The 20412-nt window shown below is 37.5% G+C and overlaps 1 protein-coding gene across 13 annotated transcripts in view; it reads left to right on the top strand.

Annotated features, from left to right (window-relative positions):
• CADPS2 (calcium dependent secretion activator 2) overlaps window positions 1-20412 on the top strand; it is a 532431-nt gene that overhangs the window by 281069 nt on the left and 230950 nt on the right. For all 13 annotated transcript variants that reach the window (XM_044920121.1, XM_044920119.1, XM_044920123.1 and 10 more), the window contains exon 8: window positions 19096-19235. In XM_044920121.1, the coding sequence (XP_044776056.1) occupies window positions 19096-19235 (140 nt within the window). The remainder of the gene's footprint in view (window positions 1-19095; window positions 19236-20412) is intronic.

The raw sequence follows: 20412 nt of genomic DNA, 5'->3' as shown, positions 1-20412 counted from the left end.
GAAAAAATCTATAGGGGCGCCTGGATGGCTCAGTTGGTTAAGCGATTGACTTCGGCTCAGGTCATGATCCTGGAGTCCCAGGATCGAGTCCCGCATCGGGCTCCCTGCTCGGCGGGGAGTCTGATTCTCCCTCTGACCCTTCCCCCTCATGTACTCTCTCTCTCTCTCTCTCTCAAATAAATAAATAAATCTTTTTTTAAAAAAGAAAAATCTATTCTAGCATATAGTTTTGCAAAATGATAGTTCAAATTTAAGTAGGCATTGGGCAGTTGAAGGTTAGGTTCTTTGGCAAGTGCTTGTAATGCAGATTTTGTTTGTAGATGGCAGGTGCAAATACCTATTTATGGAAATGGAGGTGGCATATGGAGATTTTTCATCTGAATTGGTGGCCAACCCTCCACCCGGTGCCTTAGGGAATACCTAGAGGCAAAAATAGCAAATTTTTCATATTATGGGCTTGTCCTAGCAGGCAAATAGTTGACCAGTCAAGCACCCAAAAGTATATAGTTCATCAATGATACTGTAATAGTGCTGGATGGTGACAGATGGTAACTATGCTTGTGGTGAGCACAGCATGAGGTATCAACTTCTCAAATCACTGTTTGTACACCTAGAACTAATGTAACATTATGTGTCAACTGTGCTCAAATAAAAAAAATATTTAAAGATGATTTTGTCCCTAAGACTTTAAAAGCAAGGCTTACTTAGATAGCCATATAAAGATCTAAATAATTATGTCACAGGACATCTATTTGTGGACAGTGAGGTTTCCATTGAGTCTTTCAGAATGAATTCTTGCACCCCTTAGTAACTTTTAAACTTGCAAAGGTGTTCTTGAGTACAAAATGAATTTTTATTTTTTCAATTCTTTTATTTTTTTATTTTTTTGATTCTTAAAGATTTATTTATTTGAGAGAGAGCGCGAACAGAAGCGGGGGAGGGGGAGAGAGGAAGAGAGAATCCTCAAGCCGACTCCCCACTGACTGTGGATTCTGGCGCAGGGCTCAATCCCAGGACCCTGAGAGCATGACGACCTGAAATTAAGAGTTGGATGCTTAACTGACTGAGCCACCCAGGCGCCCCCAAAATGAATTTTTAAAATTTCCACCTAAGTGGCTTTTTAGTTTTAGAAGCATTGCTATAAAGACATTCTAAAGGTTGTTAGAAAAAGCCTAGTGTCTGTTCATACACTTTGAGTTGATGGCCTTGGTACCACATCATCAGTATACACAGAAGGATGCTGGTTCTTCTGCCTCTCTGAGGATGGGGACTCATACAAATCCGAGAACCTGTTTTCCTTTACAAAGCAGTGGAGCCAGATCATTGTTCTTCTAATTTGATTAAATAATATTTTAAGATAGCAAAAGACTTAACAGTTTGCTTACCTCTTAGATATACATTTTGAGAGTAGTAATGTTCTTGAAATTAGGGTTTTCATTTCGTGTATTTCTCTCACTTTTTCTGTTTGAATAGCTCTACTTCTATTTAACATTTCTTGAAATGTTGATACCTCATAATTCACAGTGACAGTCATCATGTTTGTTTTACAAATACAAATACTATATGGAAACAGCAGCTGGTCGTTGATTTCAGATACATTTTAAATATTAAGATAAATTAGAACTGCTGAATTGATTACTCCATTAAAATGAAATATTTCAAGCAGCTTGTAATGGCTTAGTGTAGCAAGTAAAAAATAGCTTATATTTGCCTTTTTCACTGAGTTGTTTCTTCTGTTTGCTTTACGAAGCATCAAAGGAGAAGCATCACACTTATCTGAAGAGTGATCAGAATATGCATGATTTTTGTTTTTGAAACTTGACAAGAGAGAAGTGATATAGTAGTGTGTTAAAAGGTCTGTCTTCTTGGGAGAGAAATACCGTCAGGAGGTCTAACTGGTCAGTCTGATTTTCTCTCTTGCCCCTCTAGTTTTTCTGGAGCATATCCTGTTTTTCTGTTTTTCTTTTTTTCTGTTTTTCTCATTTGTACAGCTTTGGGTGAGTTGAATTCTCTAAGTTCTTCATTAATGTTAAAACTTTTAGGAGCTACTTTAATTATTTTAGCCAAACTTAGCATATTTAATTGGATATCCCATATATAACTGGTTAGAACCCATCGAGCTTAAACATTTCTCTGACTGCCTGGTTTATACACAGTCATCATAGAACTTCTGATTTCAACACACAAAGTAATAAATTAGGAGTAGACTACAGATGTTTTGAGTAAGCATCCTAATTTTTCAAAAATAAATATGCAGTTAACTTAGTAAAAATGACTTTAGGGTTTTTTCTTTCACTCCAAACAGTTGAAATTTATATTTGAGGATTAAAAAAAAAAAGTTTCCAGCATTATATGAATTTGATTCATCTACATATGAATCAAGCATTAGAGAAGCTGCTAGTGAAATCATGATATGTATTTTTCTTCACTTTGAAAGCAGAACTTAGTATCTAGTTTTATTGAAATTGCCAGCATTGGATGACTGTTATTGTGACCAGTGAATTAACATCCTCTACCGCAGAGTGGAATGGAAACTCATTTGGCATTTCATGTGCCTAATTCAACTCACCCTATACTGTGGACTGTAATTTTTGTAGTTTTAGCAAGCAGTGTAGCTTCTCTGAAACTGCAAATCACAGAAAAGGTCTCCTTCCTCCTTTAGTCCATTCATGTAGCCATTTGTCATAGGACTCTGCTGTCCTATCTCAAGAGCCATGCCAGTGACAAGAGGCAGGACCCCAGACAGGTGGAGGACCAGAGATAATTCATACATGACACAAATTCTTTCTAAATATTTTTTCTCGCTGCAGTTAATTATGTCTGGCTCATTAATCACATGCTGTGAAGCGTTAGAGACAACTTATCGTTCAGAGTCTGACTTCGAAGGAAGGGAGCTTCCAATAACGTGCTTCAGTTGTTAGTGACTCTACCTCAGACCCTTGCTAAGGAGTTGGCTGGCATCTTCAGTGTAGAAGTAAAGGAAAGCATTTTCTTTCTCACATTCAGGAGGGTGAACAGGTTATAAATAGGCATCCTCGGGGCGCCTGGGTGGCTCAGATGGTTAAGCATCTGCCTTTGGCTCAGGTCATGATCCCAGGGTCCTGGGATCGAGTCCCACATCAGGCTCCCTGCTAGGCGGGGAGCCTGCTTCTCCCTCTGCCTCTCTCTCTCTCTCTCTCTGACTCTCATGAATAAATAAATAAAACATTTAAAAAAAAAATAGGCATCCTCCATGGTGGGTCCATGTGGGTGATTATATTAGCAGAAGTTGACATTTCAGTTTCCCCATAGTAATAGAGGTCTGCCTCTCTCCCAGAAAGAACAGATATTAGACACATACGCTATACTTATCTCTTATTTCTAATAGGTGTGGTGTTATTTCATTATGATTTTAATTTGCCCTTCTCTAACAACTCATGTAATCATGTTAAACATCTTCTTGCATGCTTGTCGTCCATATGTCATCTTTGATGAATCCCTCTTTTTTTTTTTTTTGAGCGCATGCGTGTATGAGCTGGGGGCAGGGCAGAGGGAAAGAATCTTAAGCATGCTCCACACCCAGCACGGAGCCTGTCCCAGGGCTCAATCTCATGACCCTGAGGTCATGACCTGAGCTGAAATCAAGAGTTGGACACTTAACCGACTGAGCCACCCAAATGCCCCAATGAATCCCCAATTTTTAATTGAGTTGCTTATTGTTCTTGAGTCTGGAAAGACCATAATAAATTGTTTACACCTCCTTTATCAGAGATATGTTTTGTAAATATTCTCCCAGTCTATACTTTGTCTTTTCATTCTGTTAACAGTGTGTTTCAAAGAGCTGGAGTTTTTTGGGGTTTTTTTGTTTTTTTTTTTTTTTAAAGATTTTACTTATTTATTTGACAGAGAGAGCACAAGCAGAGGGAGAGAGAGGGAGAAGCAGGTTCCCTGCTGAGCAAGGAGCCCGATGTGGGACTCGATCCCAGGACCCTGGGATCATGACCTGGGCCGAAGGCAGCCGCTCAACCGACTAAGCCACCCAGGCGTCCAAAGAGCAGGAGTTTTTAATTTTGATTAAATCCAACTTGTGAATTTGTTTTTATCACTCATACTTTTGGTGCTGTATCTAAGAAATCTTTGCCTAGCCCAAGGTCAAAATTCTCCTCTCTTTTCTATTAGAAGTTTTACAGTTTTAGGTTTTTACATTTAAATCTTTGATCCATTTTTAGTTAATTTTTTTTTTATATCTAGAGCTAGAGCTATGTATAGATTGAAGTCTACTTTTTTGATATATGACTATCTGGGTGTTCTTTCTTCACTGAATTTCCTTAGCACTTTTGTTGCAAATCAATTGTATATGTATCTTTGGGTCTATTTCTGGACTCTCTAGTCTGTTCCATTGATCTGTTTTCCTGTCTTAATGCCAATGTGCACTGCTCTGATTAGCTTTATCATAAGTCTGTGATATCGAGGACTGGTAGTTCTCCAGCTTTGTTTTTGTTTTTTATTCTTCAGTTCCTTTGACTGTTCTAAGTTCTTTGCTTTCTCCTATGAATTTTAAAATCAGTTTGTAGCTTTCTGTAAAAAATATTCAGTGTTATTTTGACTGTGATTTCATTGAATCTGTAGATCAACTTGGGAATTGATCAACAGTATTGGGTCTTTTGACCCATGAATATAGTATATCCTTCCCTTTATTTAAGTCTTGCTTCATTCCTCGTAGCAAGGTTTTGCTTTTTTTTTTTTTTAACCTGATCTGTCATTGAGTATTTCATATTTTTGATGCTATTCTACGTGGTATCATTTTAATTTTTTAAATTAGATATTGCCAGTATGTTGAAATACAGATGACTTTCTGTATTGATCTTCTATCCTGCAGTGTTGCTAAACTCACTAGTTTTAGTAGCACTTTGTAGATTGTTTTTCCATAGACAGTATTGTTGTCTAAAAATACACTTTGCTTTTCCTTTCTAATCTAGATGGTTTTAATTTCTTTTTGTTGCCTCATTATACCTACTAGAACCTTCAATACAGTGTTGAATAGAAGTACTGAAAATGGACATCCTTATCTTGTTCTCAGTCTCTTGGGGAAATCATCCAGTCTTTCTTCCACATTAAGTATAATATTAGCTGTGTAGGGTTCTTTGGTGGATCCCCTTCATCAAGTTGATAAAGTTCCTTCTGCTAATTTTTATTTGGGCTGTGATATTTATTATTCCTTTTATGTATCTTGGATTTAATTTATAATACTTTTTCTGTTTCTTAAAAGTGGAAGGCATTGATTTGAGAAAAATCTATTTTTTCTAAACTAGGTATTTGGTGCTATAAATGCTCATTTGCTAATGTGCTAGTGGCATCCCACAAATTTTTACCTTTTCTTTTTCATTTTCATCCTTTTGAAAATACTGTGTTTTATTTTGATTTTTTTTTCCTTTGGCCATAGGTTATTAAGCATGCATTATTTAGTTTCCACATATTTTAGAGTTTTTCAGAGTTCTCTTATTAATTTCTAATTGAAGTCTGTTATGATTGGAGAATATACTTAGAGAACTTTGATCCTTTTAAAATTTACTGAGGCTTAGTTTATCACCCACAATATGGTCCATCTGGTGAATGTTCTGCATGCATTTATAAAGACTATGTATTCCTCCACTGTTTAATAGGGTGTTTCAAAAAAGTCAAATAGTCCAAATTATTATTCAGATCTGCCATATCTTTATTGGTTTTCTATCTACCTTTTTTTAATCAATTTTTGAGAAATTGGTATTAGTCTCTGAGTATAATTTTGGATTTGTTCTGTCATTTTTTTTGCTTCTTGTATCTTGAAGATTTGTTGCTAGGTGCATAAATACTAATGATCTCCATGTCCTTTTTGTTAATTGACTGCTTTGTCATTATGAAATGACCTTCCTTATCCCCTGTAATGCACTTTGCTTTAAAATCTACTTTATCTTAGCCATTCCAGGTTTTTTAAACCAGTGTTAGCATGTTATCCTTTCCATCCTTTAATCTATTTCTTTACTTTTAAAATATGTTTATTTAAGCAATGTATAATTGGGTCTCTATTTTTTATTCAGATTTATCTGGCAATCTTTTAATCATTATTATGATTTTTTGATATGGTTAAGTTTAAATCTATCATTTAGGTATTTGTTCCGTCTCTCCTGTCCTATATTCCCTTTTTTCTCTTCTTTAATTGAATGTTTTTATGGTTCCATTTTTTTCTTTGTTGGCTTATTATCAATAACTTATTCTAGGCATTCCTTTAACTCATCACAGCGTAACTTCAAGTGATACTAGAAGACTGTGTGTCGTGTAAAAAACTTACAATAGTGTATTTCCATTTCCTTTTAAAGGTGAGGCCTAGGACATAGAACATATTAGATGTTGGTGAAATGATACTGACCTGCAATATATGTCCAATTAATGTTGGGAAGATGAATGAACAAATGAATCTCTTGAACTTTGCCTGATTCAGTTTCATTCCTCCTATGCAAAATTGTGGTAGACAGTAGCATAACTCCCTTTGTTTGAATGCCTGAGCTTCCTTTACCAAGTGATAAACTGAAACAATTGCAGGATAATGTATGGTTTAGATCCTACAGGAAGAGTGAGGTTCTAGCCCATCTCATTTAATACATGGGAGAAGCAGGTTAGAACATCCTCAGGTCCATTACGAACTTCCTCTTACAATTGCTGCATTAAGAAAGGAAGTTCCTATGCATCTTGGAGCTGTTTGGGGCCACTTAAGAATATTCACCTTAATGGTGTTTAGCACGAGTACAGAAAAGCTAAGTATTTCTATTCCCTACTAGTTATTATCTGTAGTGTTTGAGTCAAAAACAATTTCTTTAGGTAAAAGGTACAAGATTCAGATTAATTTTTGAGCACCAGAAATTGAGAAGTTTAAAACCTGCTTCCAGAAGAACTTGACTCGGGTCTTGGCTCTGTTAAGATAGCCATGAGGATGAGTGGACAAGTCACTTAACTTCTCATTCTCTGCCCTGACCTTTATTCCCACCACCCTCTATCTTACTGTATATTGAATGTCTATCAGATATATTTAAGGATGAAGCTGGAGTTACGCAAGTTTAGACATAGTCTGTAACTTCCTCCTTCCCATCCTACCGTGTATGTTCTGGATTCACAGAAATAAAATTGACTTGGCTCTAAAAATTCTTACAGTACTTAAATCAATAGATAAATACATACATATGTATTCTTACAGTATTTAATAACCCAAGCAAGAACAAAGCTACGTTAGTTATTATAATGTTTGTGAAATAATTAAGGGAATAATTTGTTGGATTGAGGAGGAGGGATGTAACACTGAGAGTGTCTATTGTTATCCTGGAGTAATTTTCCTTAGTTATTCATTTAACTTCAGTGTCAAGTTATTTACATAACAAGAGTAATGCCTATCTTTTAAGGGTGATGTGAGAATTAATTTAAATTTCACACAGTACTTTGAGGCATTCAGTTGAAAGGTTCTTTATAAATGCCAGGCATTATTATAACAAGACTAGTAAAAAGAAACGCGATAAAGCTACTCATGCAGTATCCTCTAATAGAAACTGTATTGGTAAGGAAGTATAAAGGTTACTGCTCTTCATAATTTATGGTTGAGGGGAATAAATCAAGAATAATAATGATGCTTTTCTGTCTAGATAAGTCTTAAAAAACACAGATGTAGCTGTGATGGAATATATTGCTCCATCCAAGGAGAAGTATGAAATCGACACCTTACAAGCAGTAAAAGTGATGTATGAAGATGAATAAAGGCCAATATCTTTAACTGAGCCATAAAAAATATAGTGACAGCCTTGACTATGTCTTTCAAAATCTTCAACAAAGACTTTGTAATAGAAGAAATAATCCTTGATCATTTGGGTATATGAAACTTTAAATTTGTTAGAAATATATGCATGATGGTCTTCATTCCAGTAACCAAAATAATCAGCCTCATGATTAATCATTTAAAAAGTTTATAGGATCAGGAAAGTCAAAACTTTAACAAAACAGAAAAATTCAGAAGATTTCATATAAGCAGAATGCTTCAGGAATGTGAAAGAAATAATCACACACAAAAACCTCTTGTTAAGTAATCAGACAAAGCTACTGATAGAAGTCTGTATGTAAAAATATCTTTGAATCACACACTTGGCAGAAGAATTTTAAAAGGTAAATTTAGGGTTCTTTTTTTTTTTAATCAAATCTCTGCATTTAGTGTTCTTTTGTGATCAAATCTCAGCCTTTATTGTCTCTATTAGTTTCCTATTGTGACTTTGACAAATTACCAAAAATAACACAAATTTATTGTCTTATATTTGTGGAGGTCAGAAGTCCAAAATGAATCTCAGTAAGCTAAAATCAAGATGTTGGCAGAGTGGAGTTCCTTTCCAGAGGATCTAAGGGAGAATGCAATTTATTTTTACCTTTTAAGCTTCTAGAGACTGCTTATATTCCTTGGCTCGTGGCCCCCTTCCATGTCCAAAGCCATCACTGGCCAGTTGAGCCATTTCCCGCATCTCATGGCTCCAACACCCGCTCTTTTACCTTCTTCTTCCCTAAGAACTCTGGTAGTTGTATTGGGCCCACCTTGATAACCTAGGATTATCTTCCTATTTTAAGATTGGCTAATTAGCAATCTGAATGCCACCTGCTACCTCAGTTCTCTTTTGCCATATAAGGTAACCTATTCATAGTTTCTGGAGATGAGGATGTGTAGAGACATCTTTGGGAAACTTAATCTATCACAGGAATGGAAAGATGAGAGTTTCATAAATGTTTACAGACTGGCAAGTAAATGGCATACAAAATCTGGCCTACAGAATTACTACCGTCATTTTCTGTTACCAAATTTGGCAAGGCCCTTTTCTCTTTTCACCTCAGTTAAAGTATCAATTTTAGGTTTGCATTTTTATTTCCAATTTATCTGAGCATCTATCTATCCAGTCAGCCAACCAACAAATACTTGGTAAGTGGCTACTCTAGGATATGAAGGGGAATCATGGTGAAGAAGGGCTTACTTGAAGATACTGGCTTACATTAACCTAGAAGCCACAGAGATACTCTACCACACAGTGGCTTCTGCCTGCAGGGAGCATAGTCTACTAAATGCATTCTAAGAGCCCCTTCATATAATGGTTCATTATGAAGTAGAGATTTCAGAAGAGATTTAGGAATAATTTATCCACCTTGGTTTTTCTTTTCCATATGCTCTCCTCAGCCCCCATCAATCAAATAACAAGGTTTTTAAACTCCATCTTTTAACAAGTTAATGTCAGGAAAAAGTACTGAATCAAGATAATACTTTCTCTTCTACTGTTTTATTTGAAAAGGGCCTTATTAAAAAATATGATATAGAAGGAAGGAGTTGAATGGTTCTTTGTCAGGCCAAGTACACATTTGGAAAGGGGTTGGGAGTTTGATCAGTTCCATATTGTAAATTCCAGGATTCTTTCCAACTTTGAAAATAAAGGGAGCTGGATTTAGCCTACAGACAATGAGGTTGACGGAAGACTTAATGCTAATCTTTCAGTACACAAAAGAGCATTGTGTTAGTGAGAGGGAGCAGGTGTTCTTTGTTTCAACTAAGTAGGACAGGAAGCGGTGATATTAAATTGAAGGGGAAATAATTTAGACAAAGCAACCTCAAGTGTATTAAAACACTGGAAAATGTTACTAAGGATGTAGATTTCTCTCAGAAAAATCTTTTGATTTATGTTCTCCACACACTGAAAATACAGAGGCTCTGATATTGGAGAAAATATATCCTAGTTATTAATATGTGCTAAATACAAATTTATTGAAATGGAGTAAATTCAGTTAGTCTTTCTCTCAAGGTTATAGCTCTCAGGAAGGTACTTGGTACTTGAAAAGTTCACATTGTGAACCTTAGCTAAAGTATAAATTCTTAGTCATTGTGACTCTTAGCTAAAGTGTAAAATCTCTGTCATTTGAAGGAGAAAGATAGAAAAATGTCAACTGAACCCAGAAAGTCAAGGTCTCTCATAGAGATAGCTCTACTTAGATGTTCCCTTACACGTGTCCTTATAGAACTCTGTCTCAAGGACATCTTATTGTCAGCAAAAGGATTTTTTAATCACAAATTAAAACATGATTCAAGCTAATAGCATTTTTGCTCTCTTCTTACTCCTTTTCAAAGATGTATTTTTAAGGCCAGTTCATCTCTCGGTTGTTAGGACACCTCACCACACCTCTGTTCCGGGATGTATACAGCTGGATAGAGGGGGATTATTCTTTACTCAGGGGTATAAAAATGTGATTGCTATTCCCTGGCTTAAAAGCATCTATTAATAGCATGTTATGGGATAACCTATAAACTCCTTAGCAAAACACGCACCTCTACAGCCAACTCCTAGTCTTCCTTTCTGTTCTCATCTGTTAGCACAACTTCCCATTTCCTTACCCTCTGCACCCTCCCTGGCTTATTGCCCCTACCTTTGCAAACAGGGCTCTTCTAGCCGAAGTGATCTTGTCCAACCTGCCCTATCTTGATCAGCTAAGAGTTAAATGAAGTGCTTTCTTCTTCCTCAGATAGATTTGTGTTCTTGAAACTATCACAGTCTGGCCTCACATAACTTGCTGAGATCTTGAGTGATTTCTCTGTTAAACCAAGCAATACCCTTTTCCGTTTTTACTGTGCTTACCCTCTCATTTGCCATTTGGCACTGTTGGCCATTTCCTACTCCCTGAAACACTGTCCACCTTGAATATTGTGTATCACATTCTGGTTTTTCTGCCTCCTTGGCCTCAATTATAGAGTTCTCTTCCTAATCCTTAAAAGTTTGTGTTTCATCTTCTTTTTTTAAAAAGTATTATTGGCTCTATTCCCTATGCTGTACTTTTTATCTCTGTCACTTATTTTATAGCTGGAAGTTTGTACCTCTTAATCCCTGTCAGTGCTTTTGCCCATATTCCTATCCACCACCCCTTGGCAACCACCAGTTCTCTGTATTTTAGAGTCTGGGTTTTTACTGTTCTTTGTTTTGTATGTTTTTTAGATTCCACATGTAAGTGAAGTCATAGGGCATTTATCTTCCTCTGACTTCTTTCACTCAACATAACTGCTTTTAGGTCCACCCATGTTGTTTGAAATGGCAAGATCTCATTCTTTTTTATGTCTGAGTAATATTCCATTGTGTATATGTACCACATCTTCTTCATCTGTTGATGGACACTGGGGTTGCTTTCATATCTTGGCTATTGTAAATAATGCAGCGAGAAATAGAGGGGTATGTACATCTTCTTGAATTAGTGTTTTTGTTTTCTTTGGATAAATACCAGTAGTGGAATTACTAGATCATATAATAATTCTATTTTTCATTTTTTTGAGGAACTGCCAGTCCTCTTTTCAGGGTTGTACCTACTTACATTCACAGTGCAAGAAGCTTCCCGTTTCTCCGCATCCTTACCGACATGTATTTTGTATATTTTTGAGCCTAGTCCTTCTGACAGGTGTGAGGTGATATCTCATTGTGATTTCTATTTGCCTGATGAGGACTGATGTTAGCATCTTTTCATGTGTCTGTTGGTGTTCCCCTTACCTGTTGATGAGATAGAGAATTGACATGGCAGAAGATCTAATGAGCATTTGTACTGGTTGAAGTCCTTTGGGGGGGGGCAAGCAATGGAAGCTGCCTGGGGATAGGTTCAGGGAACAAAGGAGCTGACCAGTTAAGCTTGGGGAAGGGCTTGAGAACCAAAGATAGTAAGAATATTAGCATAGGATTGTGTGTCTTTTTCTAGAGGGCCACTCTTAGGGTGGCTCAAATCCAAAAGCCTCGTGTCTTTGTCTCAGTTTCTTCCCCATGTCTTGCCTTGTAATTCTTATGGGTTCTTTGAGACTCCCAAGTGGAAGTAATTTCCCTATGCCGTCTGTCCTGATTCCTTCCAGAATTGCTGGTTGCACCCACCTTTGAGCTAGAATTGTATCAAGTATGTATCTCTATTTTAATGTAAGACTAAAATGCCATTATTGTGGTCATATACTCTTTTTTCTTCCTCTAGGCTAACAGTTATTTATAGAAAAGGGCAATGAATTGCTTACCTAGCCCCAGGGCCTATCTAGCTCCCTTTAGTTCTAGATTTTTTTCCCCTTAGTTTTTACATTTTTCAGATCTTTGTTGAAATTGTTTAGAAATTTAGAAGGCCTTAAAGGGATAGGTCACAAAGTTAAAATCATGCGAAATGTGCACAAATGTACAGGGCTTGGCTTTAATATATTTTAATAGGAGGAAAACAGTGTAGAGGTATCAGCTTGTACAAATATATGTTAAGATCCCACGAACCTCATATTATTCTAAACATTATGTATGTATGTATGTATATTTACACTTCATTCTTAAGGGTTTCTTTCTGTATATTAAATTTGACAGAATTTTAAAACCTAAAAAAATTTGTGTTTTTCATTACACCTCTGCAAAGATAGCAAGTAATGTTGACATTTTATTATGAAGACGATAGGTTGGTTTTATATTTAAGATAAGGAATCATAACATGTGTCATGCTAAGTGACAAGACATTTAAAGTGTTGGTGACAAAAATAAGCTAGAAGCAAAAATGTGTATAGAAAGGTTCAGAGAAGTGAATAGCAAAGAATAGGCAACTTTGCTAAATAGAAGAAGGTAACTATAATTTAATTTAGATGTAAACCTGGAATATAGCAGAATCCTTAGTAAATTTTTATATCTGTTAAATATTTTAATTACTATGCCAAGTCCTATTCAAGTAGAACTGCTTATCTTAAAATCTCTAAGCACTTTCCTGTGAAAGAGCCTGGATGCCAAACTCTGTTAATGTCTACTTAGGGTCCTACTAAATGCTGCAACAAACATTTCACGAGTTCAAAACAGTAACACCTGTGTAACAGTTTGCGATGGGCGTTCCTGATAGGTGCGGTACGTTTCCTCCATGCGGTGATTCAGGGCTGTAGTTTCTTCCATTTTATTTTATGGCTCTCATTTCCTAGAGCATTGGAGTTCTCTCATGTGGCTAGCAGATGAGTAAAAAGGGATGAAGACGGCATACCTGTATCTTGATCATTTTTCCCCAAAGTGACGCTTACTACTTCTCTGCATATTCCATTAGCTAGGACTTTCATATGTCCCTACTTAGATACAAGAGGAGCTAGAAAATACAATCTCTGGCTGACTAGCTGCTTCTAGCAAGTTCTGTGCTAGGGAAAGCACGAATCCTAGTAAACAGATGACCGGCAGTAGTTAGCCCCCTATAGCCAAAGATGAGAATAGTTGTGTTCCCCTTCCTCCTACACGGAGAACACATTCACTTCAACTCCAGGGAATCAACTCAAAGTCTCAGCCAGGCCAGAATCCAGCATCTCCATCAGGCCCAGCTGTGGCTCTGGTGACCTGTGAAGTGAAGTTCATGTTACCCACCTACTGTCCACCTCCCCTCCCCACCCTGCTCTAGCACCAGTCCAGTCTACGGCAGTGGAACAGGTGCAGGAGAGCTGCCGGCCAAGTAGCCCATTTGGGGAAAAGAAAAAAAAAAAAAAAAAAAAAGGTTACAGTGGAAAATCCATAGCAATAGTTGTCCAGGGACAGCACTGAAATCCTGTCCTGGCAGTGTTGAGGACCTCTTGATTAGACCCTTGTTCTGCATCTGAAAAAGAACTCCTTATCCTTTATTGCTCCTGGCCCTTTGGGCTCTACACATGGGGAGCCGCTGCCGGTCTGTTAACATCTGTGGCAACATCATGTAGAGGACCATGACCACTTCATGCATGTGCAATTTGGGGACCTGGAAACTGCCTTACAGTCATTGTTAAGACTAAGTTCAGGGTTTATCTATCAGTACAGTTCTTTTACAAACAATGTATTTCATATGTATGGACCTCCATTTGTTACATGTGTCAATGTTTGTCCCGAGAAACAGACAATTCTAGGTCTTTCAAAAGGAAGAAATGTAACACAGGGTATTAGCTTCACATGTGATAGAACAGAGCCACCAAAGAAATGACAGTGAGTAAACCCAGAGACTGACAAAATCAGCAAACTTTGGCACATCTTAGGGATAGAAGTGCAGTAATAGGAAGTAAGATCATCAGATAGTATCTGAGCTCTTAGCTCTGATAAGAAACTATGGACTCCCTGAGGGATCTGAACCATCCGTATTCTTTCACCTTTGAGTGTCCCTACATAATGGGCCCTCAAATGTTTAATTGAACAGAGATAAGCAGTAAATCCTTCCACTGACTTCACTTAAAAGTACACATTAGGAAACTAAAATGTGGCAGAAATGATGGTATTCAGTAGTGAGATTATCCTTAATTTGTGGATCGGATGCAATTAGTTGTTTGGGGACCTTATTTAGTAACTGTCATCAGCATTTAGAGAATGAGAAAATGGTCAAAAGTCTTCATTTAAATATTCTCGTCCTGTATAAGACTTTTGGAGTTTGGAACAATACCAATTTTTGTGTAAACAAAGAAGGAAGAATTAAAAAGGAATAAAGTCTTTAGGTGGCTCGGGCGCCTGGGTGGCTCAGTTGGTTAAGCGACTGCCTTCGGCTCAGGTCATGATCCTGGAGTCCCTGGATCGAGTCCCGCATCGGGCTCCCTGCTCGGCAGGGAGCCTGCTTCTGCCTCTGACCCTCCCCCCTCTCATGTGCTCTCTCTCTCTCATTCTCTCTGTCTCAAATAAATAAATAAATCTTAAAAAAAAAAAAAGTCTTTAGGTGGCTCATGCCAAAATATATTTGGGGGATAAAAGGATGTGGTAGGGAGAATGAGAAAAAGCTTTCCAGAATTGCTAGGGAAATGGCAGCTATAGCTTCAGAGGGTAGATATACAGCTCTTAGTCTTTGCTGCTTTTTTGGAGTCTTCCCCTAAGTTGTTAATAACGTTGTTTTGTCTACTGGTTTGAGCCAAAAATTATCACTTTTTTTTTTTTAACTCTCATTTAAGAAAGAATCTGTAAAATATTCCATTGGATATTTTAGCAGTCAGAATGGATTACTTCTATAATATCATTTTTTAAAATATCACAAATGCCATTTTATCTGTTACTGGATGTGCCTTTACATGCTTAAGTGTATAGATATGCTGGATTCAATTCAGCTGTGGCTTTTAGGATAGGCTTGAGAAAAGTCTCAAAATAGTAGTTGCATTTAACAACTTGGAAGTTGAGAATAGTTTAAGTAGCTTTTATGACTGTTGCCTTTCCTAGAGAGAAAAAGAGCTTTGCTTGAAAATTTCTCTGTGAATAGTTCCACTTATACATGGAAATGAAGACTTTTGTTTTTTGGCAGAGCATGCCAAATTCAGTTGCCGTGTTTTGTTGTAAGAACATTTTAGCATACCTGAGCATGTTTATAATTCTTCCATTTACATAGAAATTTCAGGTTGGTTTACTTTTCACATTGGTATAAAATAAGAGTGGCTTAAAATACACACTGCATTTCATATCTTTATCCTTCAGAATATAGTCCTCCCATTTAAAAATATCAAGGCTTGGATATAGGCCATGTCTAAATAATGTTATGACTGACTAAAGTGGGGAAAATATATCATTTTATGTACAGGCATTCCTCAGAGATACTGTGAGTTTAGTTCCAGAGTTCTGCAATAAAATGGATATCCTGGTAAAGTGAGTCAAATGAGTTTTTTGGTTAGTGCATATAAAAGTTATGTTTACACTATACTGTAATCTCTTATGTGTGTAATAACATTATCTTTAAAAAGTAAATACCTTAATTAAAAAATACTTATTACTAAAAATGCTAACCATCATCTGAGCTTTCAGGAAATCATAATCTTTTTGCTGGTGGAGGATCCTGCCTTGATGTCGATGATCACTGACTGATCAGGGTGGTGGTTCCTGAAGGTTAGGGTGGCCAAGGTAACTTCTTAAATTAAGACCACATGAAGTTGGCCGTTATTGATGGACTCTTCCTTTCACGAATGATTTCTTGAGCATGCAATGCTGTTTGCTAGCATTTTATAAACAGTAGAACTTCCGGGCGCCTGGGTGGCTCAGTCGGTTAAGCGACTGCCTTCGGCTCAGGTCATGATCCTGGAGTCCCTGGATCGAGTCCCGCATCGGGCTCCCTGCTCGGCGGGGAGTCTGCTTCTCCCTCTGACCCTCCCCCCTCTCATGTGCTCTCTCTCAAATAAATAAATAAATCTTTAAAAAAAAAAAAGAATGTTTAAAAAAAAAAAAAAACAGTAGAACTTCCTTCAGAATTAGAATCAGTCCTCTCAAACCCTGCTACTGCGTTACCAACTAAGTCTGTGTAATATTCTAAATCCTTTGCTGTCAATTCAACAGTCTTCACAGCATCTTCATCAGGAGTAGATTCCATCTCAAACCACTTCCTTTACTCGTCCACAAGAAGTACCTCCTTACCTGCTAAAGGTTACCAGGAGACTGCAGCCCTGTACTGAGTGACTCTGCCGGTCACATAAATGCTTACAGGCCATTGCAGGGTAACTAGTTGGCCGAATTTCAATATTGTTGTAACTCAGGGAATAGTTGTTCAGTCATATCTTCAGGTTCTACTTCTGGTTCTCTTGCTGTTTCCACCACATCTGCAGTTACTTCCTCCACTGAAGTTTTGAAACCTCCCAAAGTCATCCAGGAGAACTGGAATCCACTTCTTCCAAACTCCTGCTACTGTTGATATTTTGACTTCTTCCCATGAATCATAAATGTTCTTAATGGCATCTAGAATGGTGAATCCTTTTTGGAAGGTTTTCTATTTACCTTGCCTAGATCCATCAGAGAAATCGTTATCTATGGCAGCTTTAGCCTTATGGAATGTGTTTCTTACATAGGACTTCAAAGTGAAAGTCACTCCTCGATCCATGGGCTGCAGGATGGACGTTATGTTAGCAAGCATGGAAAGAACATTAATCTCATTGTCCATCTCCATCAGAGCTCTTGGGTGACCAGGTGCATTGTAATATTTTGAAAGGAATCTTTTTTTTTTTTTCAGAGCAGTAGGTCTCAACAGTGGACTTAAAATAGCCAGTAAACCATATTGTAAACAGATGTGCTGTTATCAAGACTTTGTTATTCCATTTATAGAGCTCAAGCAGAGCAGATTTGGTATCAATCTTAAGGGCCCTAGGATTTTTGGAATGGTAGGTAAATGAGCCTTAGCTTCAATTTAACGTCACCAGTTACATTAGCCCCTAATAAGAGTCTGCCTGTCCCTTTGATGCTTTGAAGCCAGTAATTGACTTCTCCTCTCTAGCTATGAAGGTCTAAGATGACTTCTTCTTCCAATAGAAGACTGTTTCATGTACATTGAAAATATGTTGTTTAGTGTTGCCGCTTTTATTAGTTAGATCTTCAGATAACTTGCTGTGGCTTCAACATTAGCACTAACTGCTTCACCTTGTAATTCTATGTTATGGAGATGGCTTCTTTCCTTTAACCTCATGAACCAACCTCTGCTAGTTTCAGACTTTCCTTCTGCAGCTTCCTTACCTCTCTCAGCCTTCATAGAATTAAAGAGAGTTAGGGTCTTGCTCTGGATTAAGCCTTGGCTCTAGGGAATGTTGTAGCTTATTCGATCTTCTCTCACAACCGCTAAAACTTTCTCTATATTAGCAATAAGGTTGTTTTGCTTTTTATCCCTTGTGCATGCACTAGAGTACACTTTTAATTTCCTTCAAGAACTTTCCCTTTGCAATGACAATGTGGCCCAGGAGACCTAGCCTTCAGCCTATCTTGGCTTTTGACATGCCTTCCTCACTAAGCTTAGTGATTTCTAGTTTTTGATTTAAAGTGAGACATGTGACTCCTTCTTGCACTTGAACACTCAGAGGCTGTTGGAAGGTTAGTATCTTAATTTCAATATTATTGTGTCTCAGGGAATAGGGAGACCCAAGGAGAGGGAGAGAGACAGCGTAATAATCAATTAGTAGAGCAGTCAGAAAACACATTTATAAACACAAATTTAAGTTTGCTGTCCTACATGAGCATGGTTTGTGATGCCCCAAAACATTACAGTTGTTCACTGACCACAGACACCATAGCAAATATAATAATGTAAAAATTTGAAACATTTTGAGAATTACCAAAATGTGACAAGACGTGAGGTGAGCAGGTGCTGTTGGTAAAATGGCACCAAGTAGGCCTGCTCAACACAGGGTTGCCACAGACTTTCAGTTTGTAAAATGCAGTATCTGTGAAGAACAAGAAAGTGAAATGCACTAAGATGAGGTAGGCTTGTATATGAAGAGTAAGCTTTTCTTCTGTGTTGGCTTTGTGAGGCTGTAGAGTTCTGAAATAATCACTTGGTGATTTGGAGGTTTTGTTAAAAATTATTTTGTTTCAGTCATAATATCTTCATAGTTTCTTTTTTTTTTTTAATTTTATTTATTTATTTGAGACAGAGAGAATGAGAGACAGAGAGCATGAGAGGGAGGAGGGTCAGAGGGAGAAGCAGACTCCCTGCCGAGCAGGGAGCCCGATGTGGGACTCGATCCCGGGACTCCAGGATCATGACCTGAGCCGAAGGCAGTCGCTTAACCAACTGAGCCACCCAGGCGCCCCTCTTCATAGTTTCTAAAACATGTTATCAGGGAAAAAATCCTTTGGTATTGATCTAAGGCAGAAAATGTGCTGTGATATCAGTCTTTTCCATCTCTAATTGAGTTGATTTCCTTTAATACTATTTTACAGTGAAAATATTAAAATATGAGTTATATTTTTGCTGCCTAAAATAATTGGTTTTACTTTTTTAAACATGCTATTGGTAATTTCAAAAAATACTTCTTTCTGAACTTTTGTCCTAAGGAGTTTAGAATAGTCTTGAAATTATAGGTGTCTAACAAGTATTTCTCAACTGTCAATTCAACTGTAGCCTTTGTGCTCTTAACCTCATTATGAAGTGACATAGGAAGAAAACTCGTTATGTGATAATATGAAAACACATATGTGTCAAAAAGATAAATGAGTCTGTATTGAAAACCCATCTGTTGTGGTGGAAGTCAAATGGTTTAGACACATTTGGGCATGATACCTTCTTTTTAAACAGGAAAACACAGAAAAGATTTCCGTTCCAATCATTAGACACTGTATTGTGCACTTAAATGTTTTCTTTCTTTTTTGTCTTTCACAGGTGATATTATACCCAACTTCTAATAGCTCCAAGTCAGCTGAGTTGCACCGAATGATAGTTCCAAAAAATAGCCAGGACTCTGACTTAAAAATCAAATTAGCAGTGCGAATGGATAAACCACCACATATGAAACATAGTGGGTGAGTGTGTACTTGAAGATCTTTTTCTCCTGAATTACTGGATTTAATTTCAGTGTATCATTTTTGTCAGTTTACTGACAGAGCCAGTATATCATGGCATTTCCCCCAAAATGACATTTATGGAATAGCTTAATTTTTTAAACTCCTAGACACCTTTATATCTAAATACATGGGTATTTAGTTAAAATAACTGCTTCCATGCTAACATCATATTGGTAATCGATTGCAGTGGTATTCTACATCATTTATATTGATGAAGAGTAGTGATAGATGGAGATAACCTCTAAGAGATACTTTCCAAAATATAATGATGGTTGAAACTAGCATAGCATTCAGGTCTCCAGAAATAAACTTACATAAAATATATTAAAGCTAAAATGTCATTCAGATATAACTCCAGGAGGCTGTGAAAGTTTTGTCAGGGAGGGATGCGAGTGTTCATCCAATGTGTGAGTGGAAAATGGCACCGCTCCTGGACGAAACGACGCTGGTGGGTAAGCCTGTTTCCTGGGGACTTCTGTGGGCCGGGGTCAGCCCTCATCTCAGCCAGGGTTCTTTTGTCCTTGTAGTTGGTGAGGTAACAGGTCTGAACTCTTGAATACAATAAAATGAGTTTTTTAAAAACCTGGGTCTTTCTCAGATGAACCCTATAGGACTCACTACAGTCAAATCCCAGCACAGGGCTGTTAGTTATTAGGAAGGAATGCAACCTTTTTTTCACAGTGGAGAGAAGCAGTTGCTCAAGTGGCTCCCTCTGAGATTAGCAACCAACGTAAGAGTCTAAGAACGTGCATTCCTGTGTGGAGAGGTGCCATCTGCTGGCTTTGGAGCCCGATCACCAGCACTGTGGCAGAGTTAACTGATGAGTCAGTAAGATAAGGATTCTTTGGATGACTAACAGGGACTAAGGACTACATTGCTTCTTTGGTTTGGATGGGCAATGTGTAAGCAGAATGAGGCTCAATGATGGGAAGAACAGCTCAGAGGGTGGGCTCTTTGAAAGGAAAATGTAGCCCGCATTATGGCATCTTCAATGTAGTAACACAAACTAAAGGCTAACCATGACTCAGCTCATAATGCAGATGGAGTTCCTGGGATTTAATATTTAGAGTTCTTCTCATTCCTCCCTCTACCTGCTCACCATTGATTTATTTAGCAGGCATGTATTGAGCGCTTA

This window comes from Neomonachus schauinslandi, chromosome 12, assembly GCF_002201575.2.
Source record: "Neomonachus schauinslandi chromosome 12, ASM220157v2, whole genome shotgun sequence".
Taxonomy (NCBI): Eukaryota; Metazoa; Chordata; class Mammalia; order Carnivora; family Phocidae; genus Neomonachus; species Neomonachus schauinslandi.
Note: the sequence above shows the minus strand (reverse complement) of the source record. Positions and strands in the feature narration are given on the sequence as shown.